General features: G+C 47.1%; 1 protein-coding gene across 1 annotated transcript; it reads left to right on the forward strand.

The window, feature by feature from the left end:
* The first annotated feature begins 4731 nt into the window (after positions 1–4731).
* Positions 4732–9001, forward strand: LOC311138118 (large ribosomal subunit protein eL29-like). Its single transcript, XM_084172782.1, has 4 exons — positions 4732–4761; positions 5081–5140; positions 5252–5316; positions 8817–9001. The coding sequence occupies exons 2-4, from the start codon at positions 5104–5106 to the stop codon at positions 8925–8927; spliced, it is 213 nt and encodes a 70-aa protein (XP_084028908.1). The 5' UTR covers positions 4732–4761; positions 5081–5103; the 3' UTR covers positions 8928–9001.
* The last annotated feature ends 484 nt before the right edge of the window (positions 9002–9485 follow it).

The raw sequence follows: 9485 nt of genomic DNA on the forward strand, positions 1-9485 counted from the left end.
GGCTGGTCTGGTAGTAGATGGCTGGTCTGGTAGTAGATGGCTGGTCCTGTAGTAGATGGCGGGGCTGGTAGTAGATGGCTGGTCTGGTAGTAGATGGCTGGTCCTGTAGTAGATGGCTGGTCTGGTAGTAGATGGCTGGTCCTGTAGTAGATGGCTGGTCTGGTAGTAGATGGCTGGTCTGGTAGTAGATGGCTGGTCTGGTAGTCGATGGCTGGTCTGGTAGTAGATGGCGGGTCTGGTAGTAGATGGCTGGTCTGGTAGTAGATGGCTGGTCTGGTAGTAGATGGCTGGTCTGGTAGTAGATGGCGGGTCTGGTAGTAGATGGCTGGTCTGGTAGTAGATGGCTGGTCTGGTAGTAGATGGCTGGTCTGGTAGTAGATGGCTGGTCTGGTAGTAAATGGCTGGTCTGGTAGTAGATGGCTGGTCTGGTAGTAGATGGCTGGTCCTGTAGTCGATGGCTGGTCTGGTAGTAGATGGCTGGTCCTGTAGTCGATGGCTGGTCCTGTAGTAGATGGCTGGTCTGGTAGTAGATGGCTGGTCTGGTAGTAGATGGCTGGTCTGGTAGTAGATGGCTGGTCTGGTAGTAGATGGCTGGTCCTGTAGTAGATGGCTGGTCTGGTAGTAGATGGCTGGTCTGGTAGTCGATGGCTGGTCTGGTAGTAGATGGCTGGTCTGGTAGTAGATGGCTGGTCTGGTAGTAGATGGCTGGTCTGGTAGTAGATGGCTGGTCTGGTAGTAGATGGCTGGTCTGGTAGTAGATGGATGGTCTGGTAGTAGATGGCTGGTCTGGTAGTAGATGGCTGGCTGTTGGGCTCTCCTCTCCCACCATGCCAAGCCGGGCCGGATGTGTTGTAGCGCAGATAGCCTCTGGCACCTACGTCAGCGTGTCCCCTGTGCACTGATCCACAGCTTGGAATCACAACCAAACATTAGGCATAAGAACTTTCCCCTAGTAGTGCTACAGCTACTGTTCTATGCCTTTCCTTGTTGGTAGCCGGCCTCAGGAGTTGATGGTTGGATGGATGCCTGCTGTCCCTCTCTCAGCACCAGGCCTGATGGACTGTGTTTTAGAGGCTGTCCCTCTCTCAGCACCAGGCCTGATGGACTGTGTTTTAGAGGCTGTCCCTCTCTCAGCACCAGGCCTGATGGACTGTGGTTTAGAGGCTGTCCCTCTCTCAGCACCAGGCCTGATGGACTGTGGTTTAGAGGCTGTCCCTCTCTCAGCACCAGGCCTGATGGACTGTGGTTTAGAGGCTGTCCCTCTCTCAGCACCAGGCCTGATGGACTGTGGTTTAGAGGTTGTCCCTCTCTCAGCACCAGGCCTGATGGACTGTGGTTTAGAGGCTGTCCCTCTCTCAGCACCAGGCCTGATGGACTGTGGTTTAGAGGCTGTCCCTCTCTCAGCACCAGGCCTGATGGACTGTGGTTTAGAGGCTGTCCCTCTCTCAGCACCAGGCCTGATGGACTGTGGTTTAGAGGCTGTCCCTCTCTCAGCACCAGGCCTGATGGACTGTGGTTTAGAGGCTGTCCCTCTCTCAGCACCAGGCCTGATGGACTGTGTTTTAGAGGCTGTCCCTCTCTCAGCACCAGGCCTGATGGACTGTGGTTTAGAGGCCGTCCCTCTCTCAGCACCAGGCCTGATGGACTGTGTTTTAGAGGCTGTCCCTCTCTCAGCACCAGGCCTGATGGACTGTGTTTTAGAGGCTGTCCCTCTCTCAGCACCAGGCCTGATGGACTGTGGTTTAGAGGCTGTCCCTCTCTCAGCACCAGGCCTGATGGACTGTGTTTTAGAGGCTGTCCCTCTCTCAGCACCAGGCCTGATGGACTGTGGTTTAGAGGCTGTCCCTCTCTCAGCACCAGGCCTGATGGACTGTGGTTTAGAGGCTGTCCCTCTCTCAGCACCAGGCCTGATGGACTGTGGTTTAGAGGCTGTCCCTCTCTCAGCACCAGGCCTGATGGACTGTGGTTTAGAGGCTGTCCCTCTCTCAGCACCAGGCCTGATGGACTGTGGTTTAGAGGCTGTCCCTCTCTCAGCACCAGGCCTGGTGGACTGTGTTTTAGAGGCTGTCCCTCTCTCAGCACCAGGCCTGATGGACTGTGGTTTAGAGGCTGTCCCTCTCTCAGCACCAGGCCTGATGGACTGTGTTTTAGAGGCTGTCCCTCTCTCAGCACCAGGCCTGATGGACTGTGTTTTAGAGGCTGTCCCTCTCTCAGCACCAGACCTGATGGACTGTGTTTTAGAGGCTGTCCCTCTCTCAGCACCTTGCCTGATGGACTGTGGTTTAAAGGCTGTCCCTCTCTCAGCACCAGGCCTGATGGACTGTGTTTTAGAGGCTGTCCCTCTCTCAGCACCAGACCTGATGGACTGTGTTTTAGAGGCTGTCCCTCTCTCAGCACCTTGCCTGATGGACTGTGGTTTAAAGGCTGTCCCTCTCTCAGCACCAGGCCTGATGGACTGTGGTTTAGAGGCTGTCCCTCTCTCAGCACCAGGCCTGATGGACTGTGGTTTAGAGGCTGTCCCTCTCTCAGCACCAGGCCTAGTGGACTGTGGTTTAGAGGCTGTCCCTCTCTCAGCACCAGGCCTGGTGGACTGTGGTTTAGAGGCTGTCCCTCTCTATATAATAAACATGCTGATAATATAATATAATAAACATGATGTGGCTGTCCATGGTTCTGATTTCTGTGTGCGCGCATGTGTGTGTGCTTTCGTGCAAGTAGTAAAACATGTTGACTCACCCTACTACTAGAGAAACACCAATGCCACCCTCCTCTCTTTCATGTTGCCTAAACGGTCTATGACTCTGTCATACAGTACACACTTTTAGTTTTTGTTGTCCTCGGCTACCTGGCTAAAATGCTGCTCGCTAGCCTAACTTCCATTTATGGGCAACGTTAGCTAGTTAACATTAGCCTTCTACTCCTAGCTACATATTGAACTTCCGTCCTCTCAGGCTAGGGGCACAACAATGTATTAATTAATTATTAGATCAGAATCGCCGTTATTGGCCAGTATGGAGAATTAAGTAAAACCACAAGTCCATCTCCAATTTTTTTACCAATTTTAGCTAGCTGGCTAGCTAGCCACCGGAGGACAACAACACAACAAGATGCAACAATTAAAGTTTTTCTGTCAATGAGGTATGCTCTCAATGGGATTTGATAGGAGTGACACCAAATCCAAACAGGCTTCCCTTGACACTTTTTTGGGTGCCCCTGGACCATTCACACTTGAGCTCGCTCAGTTTAGCTCAACGCTGACTGGCTAATTTGTTATACTTTTTTTTTTGTCAAGGGAGGCCAGATGTTCGCTGGCTTCCCTTGCCTTCAATGCTACGGGCGGCAACAATGTTATACTGGTTTGGACCAGACAGCATCAGATAGATGGCCTACACGTAGAGAGACAGAGGGGGCGCTGTCTCACTCGCTCGGATGCTTTCTTCTATGAGATACATTCAGTCTGAAGCGAATTGAAGGAAAATTATGAAACACAGGAGACACATTTTTTTTTTATGCACGACACTGACATGTTAGTCATTTAGCAGATGCTCTTATGGTTAAATGCCTTGCTCAAGGGAACATCGACAGATGTTTCACCCAATCAGCTCAGGGATTCGAACCAGCAACCATTCAGTTACTGGCCCAACGCTCTAAGCAGCTAGGCTACCTGTCTGTACACCTGGCCGTCACCATCATCATACAACCTTATCATACACACAACTTTACAACGAGTATATTGGAAGACCCTGCACGTCACATTTCGAGGTCAACAGTTAGCAACCTGAGATGCCTGGCTAGCTAGTTAGCAATGCAGGAATATACTAGGTACCCTGTTTAATGTGTTTTTAAACGATTATATTTGAAAACCCCTGCATGTTTTGAGGTCAGGTCTGGCAGATAACGATAATTAATCATTCATAACGTGCTCCCCCTCCTCTCACAGTACTATCCGTACTTTTCCGGTTACATTCGTGGCTGTAGAAAATCCCCTGGATTTACAGCACACTTTCTGGTTGGAAATGTAGTTTATGTAATGTCTCGTAGGCTGCACTAGGGGGAAGTGTTGTTGATGTAATGTCTCGTAGGCTGCACTAGGGGGAAATGTAGTTTATGTAATGTCTCGTAGGCTGCACTAGGGGGAAATGTAGTTTATGTAATGTCTCGTAGGCTGCACTAGGGGGAAGTGTTGTCCTTCCAACGTCTTCTAGCTAGTTTCCGGTCTCCGCTCCGTTTGATTCGATGGTTCATTCAAAGACGGTACAGTATGAAGATAGGCCAAAACTGCTTCTCCAACAGAAATCCCCTGATCACAGCTTGTAAGCGATGTCATGGTTACGTTGCCTAGCTAAGCGCATGCGCAAAAACACGTCATCGGTCTAACGGTCGTCTCGCGCGGTACTGCGCATGTGCAAAAGCCGTCAACTCAAAGGCACTCGTTCCGATATAAAGTTGATTTTTGACGAAAAATGAAAACGTGCCAGTTTGTCACTTTTATAAGGTTGGAGTAATAACATGGTCATCTACTTAAGACATTGGCTCAAATATAGGTTATGGCTTTAGATTTCAAGAAAATTAACAACTAAGGAATAATTTTTCACTTCTCTCATTGACTTCTCAAACCCCAAACCCCGGCCTGGTCTGTTTGGTCTCTTTCGTTCCCGGAAGTCTCTCGATGTTGCGCCTCTGCGTTCAGAAACTCTGTGGTTCATATTTGATCGAGTTTGCGTCATTTCTTCCTCTTCCCGTCGTCTGTATGTGTGGCAGGTAACGAATTTCACTCCAATGTATTATCTGCATCAATCCTCCTATGTTTTAGATTCATATAAAATGTGAACGTGTGCATATAGTGTAAAATATCACCAACAATACAGTCGTATTTAAATCTGTTAACTTTGTTTCCCCTTAGATGATTAACTACGCATAGTTCGGGTTTTCTAGCTGCTAGCTTATCTTGCTAGCAAAACGAACGCTTTCCATGTCGCTTCACCAAACTGAAGTAGTCCACTGTTGTAAACGACAGTGCTTGTGTTACAAACATTCAGCTCCTAAAAGGCGAATAATGTCGTTGTTTGTATCTTTGCAGACGCATCATTGGACAGAACAGAAATGGCAAAGTCAAAGAATCACACCACCCACAACCAGTGTAAGTAGAAATGAATGGATAGCTGTGAAACTATCCAGCTAGTTAGCTAACTAATGATGCAGGAGTACTCTGGACCCTGTTCAAACCAAACGGTTTCCCCTCTGTCCACAGCCCGTAAGGCCCACAGGAATGGGATCAAGAAGCCCAGACCAGACCGGTACGAGTCCATGAAAGGGGTATGTATTGTAGGGTGTCCAATCAGAAATGCATATTTTGACCACTGGGTAAAACAATGTTAATGGAGGAGATAATCCTCTGAGAAAACAAATGGTCCAAACCTCACCTCTTTATCATAACCTGTTCAAAACTCACTGGAGTTCTTACCCTTGTAGAATGGTCAAAGTTAAGGTGACTAAATCAATGAAGGCCAGAGAAGATAAAGTGGTCTAGGTTGGTGCTGTATGCGAATTAAGACCAACTGACAGGCTTACCATTGAATTTGTCATCTTGTTTCTCAATTCCGGACGACAGTATGGAGGCAAAAGTGTTATTGTATTTGCATATTTTAGTGTATGCTGTTCATAGTAATGAGAAGTAATTTTTCAAAGACTTCTCACAAAAACAAGCGTATCTCAGAAATGTCAATGGACCACTAAGCGTACACACGCTTTTTATTTTCAAACCCTTGTACATTTTAATTCAGCTTGTCATGCTAATTTAGTTATTTGCGACCCCGCGGCAACAACTTGGAAGACGACTACCACAACATTATTAAGTCCTCAAGTTTTTTGTGAGAAAGCTGCACTGCTTTGTCGAGCTCGGTGCTTGTTATCGGAAGTATTAGGTTAGAGAAAGACCCCACTGAACAATTCAGAATATGAAGAATCATATTCGTCTTGGTAAATGTATTTTGTAACATCACCAAAGCACGTGTCCACTCGCTCTGGACACCCTATGTAATCATCTGCTGCTGGCTGATCAATCAATGTGATTTTATTTGCTATTTGTTGCCTTGCCTCAATAATATAAAAATCGAGATCAAGGGGCTGTAATTCCGACGTGGACCATCCTGTGAGGTTGCTCTCGCATGGCTCTGTCCTCGTGGCATATGGGAGCGTAGCACTTCGGTGCTGTGACGTACAGTCCCGTTCCACGGCGTCGGAGAGCAAGCTTTGTCCCCGGCCCTCGGGCTGGTGAGGACGGCGTTCTGTATATTCCTACATCTTCCCAGAGCCCTTCGGGTCATGACTGGGGGGCTAAACCATGCACTGCACAATTTCCACTTGGACGAGCTACTCTCCTGTCTTCCTGCTTCTAATAATACTTAGGATTATATATATATACAGTGAGGGGAAAAAAAGTATTTGATCCCCTGCTGATTTTGTACGTTTGCCCACTGACAAAGACATGATCAGTCTATCATTTTAATGGTAGGTTTATTTTAACAGTGAGAGACAGAATAACAAAACAAAAATCCAGAATAACGCATGTCAAAAATGTTATGAATTGATTTGCATTTTAATGAGGGAAATAAGTATTTGACCCCTCTGCAAAACATGACTTAGTACTTGGTGGCAAAACCCTTGTTGGCAATCACAGAGGTCAGACGTTTCTTGTAGTTGGCCACCAGGTTTGCACACATCTCAGGAGGGATTTTGTTCCACTCCTCTTTGCAGATCTTCTCCAAGTCATTAAGGTTTCGAGGCTGACGTTTGGCAACTCGAACCTTCAGCTCCCTCCACAGATTGTCTATGGGATTAAGGTCTGGAGACTGGCTAGGCCACTCCAGGACCTAAATGTGCTTATTCTTGAGCCACTCCTTTGTTGCCTTGGCCGTGTGTTTTGGGTCATTGTCATGCTGGAATACCCATCCACGACCCATTTTCAATGCCCTGGCTGAGGGAAGGAGGTTCTCACCCAAGATTTGACGGTACATGGCCCCGTCCATCGTCCCTTTGATGCGGTGAAGTTGTCCTGTCCCCTTAGCAGAAAAACACCCCCAAAGCATAATGTTTCCACCTCCATGTTTGACGGTGGGGATGGTGTTCTTGGGGTCATAGGCACCATTCCTCCTCCTCCAAACACGGCGAGTTGAGTTGATGCCAAAGAGCTCGATTTTGGTCTCATCTGACCACAACACTTTCACCCAGTTCTCCTCTGAATCATTCAGATGTTCATTGGCAAACTTCAGACGGCCCTGTATATGTGCTTTCTTGAGCAGGGGGACCTTGCGGGCGCTGCAGGATTTCAGTCCTTCACGGCGTAGTGTGTTACCAATTGTTTTCTTGGTGACTATGGTCCCAGCTGCCTTGAGATCATTGACAAGATCCTCCCGTGTAGTTCTGGGCTGATTCCTCACCGTTATCATGATCATTGCAACTCCACGAGGTGAGATCTTGCATGGAGCCCCAGGCCGAGGGAGATTGACAGTTATTTTGTGTTTCTTCCATTTGCGAATAATCGCACCAACTGTTGTCACCTTCTCACCAAGCTGCTTGGTGATGGTCTTGTAGCCCATTCCAGCCTTGTGTAGGTCTAGAATCTTGTCCCTGACATCCTTGGAGAGCTCTTTGGTCTTGGCCATGGTGGAGAGTTTGGAATCTGATTGATTGATTGCTTCTGTGGACAGGTGTCTTTTATACAGGTAACAAGCTGAGATTAGGAGCACTCCCTTTAAGAGTGTGCTCCTAATCTCAGCTCGTTACCTGTATAAAAGACACCTGGGAGCCAGAAATCTTTCTGATTGAGAGGGGGTCAAATACTTATTTCCCTAATTAAAATGCAAATCAATTTATAACATTTTTGACATGCGTTTTTCTGGATTTTGTTGTTGTTATTCTATTCACCACCAGCAGACGTAATTTCATCCATTCATTTAAAAAACATTTTAGACAGAATAAAAACACCACAGGTTAGCTGAATTTCAGACTAAGGAGCATTAATTGCCTACTACCATACATAACCACCCCCTAACGAGTCGTAACCACCCCCTAACGAGTCGTAACCACCCCCTAACGAGTCGTAACCAGAAGTCATTTGACTCCAACTACATTAACATCTACCAGATGCAGGACAATTAAGTCTAGTCTCCTATAGGCTACGTGAATTAGTTTGAGGCAGTCTGACCAATCAAACTAAAAACAAACGCATCGTGCAACAATTTCAAAAGTTACACTTCATATAAGGGAATCAGTCAATAGAAATAAATAAATTAGGCCCTAATTTATGTATTTCACATGACTGGGAATAGAGATATCCATCGGTTGGTCACAGCTACCTTAAAGTAGGGGTGTGGATCAGAAAACCAGTCAGTATCTGGTGTGACCACTATTTGCCTCATGCAGCGTGACACATCTCCTTCGCATAGAGTTGATCAGGCTGTTGATTGTGGCCTGTGGAATGTTGTCCCACTCCTCTTCAATGGCTGTGCGAAGTTGCTGGATATTGGCGGGAACTGGAACACGCTGTCGTACACGTCGATCCAGAGCATCCCAAACATACTCAATGGGTGACATGTCTGGTGAGTATGCAGGCCATGGAAGAAATGGGACATGTCCACAGAAGCAATCAATCTGCTGGTGGTGTGGGCAAGATGTTTAGTGAAGGAGGATTGGGGGCACAGGATGTACCAATCCTTACATCCTGTTTTCTCTTGCCGTCTCTTCAGATGTATACCTTTTTTATTGAACTTTCAGTTTGGTTCCGCAACTTACTGCCTCCTTGCTCTCTCTCCCAGGTCGATCCGAAGTTCATGAAGAACATGCGTTTCGCCAAGAAGCACAACAAGAAGGGTCAGAAGACGGCCAACGCAGCAGCCAAGAAGATCGCTGAGGCAGCTGCCCCTTAGACTGGGTGGCAGATCACTGCATTTCCACCTTCCATTGACTTTGTTACCATCACAATAAAGTTTTTTTTAGATTATCTGCTACTTTTGTATACTTTATAGCCAAAAGTTCTGAAACGTGCCTAAAAGTTGTCCCCCAAAAATTGCCTTCCATATCTCGTGCAGATATGTGCACCAAGTCATTGCTCTCCATCTCCGCTGTGTCCACTGAGCCGTTGGGCTCATCCTGCAATGTCATTGGATAAGGGGGGGGGGGGGTCTTTCAAACTAGGGGTTTTGTGGCTAATTGAGGTAAGACAGTAATTCTGCATGTAGGAGCTAAACATCCTGCCCAAAGCGCCAGGTTTACTAAATACTTTGTTAGTTGCCAAAGTACCGGAGCATGTCTTTAAAAAATGATTTTACTTGTAGAATTAATGTTTGATCTGGTTCACGTTAGATTCCCTAACATGGTCACAAGACCATGTTGACCAATCCCAAAGGGTGCACTGCATATTATAGTTTTTGCCCTAGCACCAGCACACCTGATCCAACTCATTAATCCCAGCCTAAAACAGCAAG

Source organism: Coregonus lavaretus (assembly GCF_964263955.1).
Source record: "Coregonus lavaretus genome assembly, chromosome: 12".
Lineage (NCBI taxonomy): Eukaryota > Metazoa > Chordata > Actinopteri > Salmoniformes > Salmonidae > Coregonus > Coregonus lavaretus.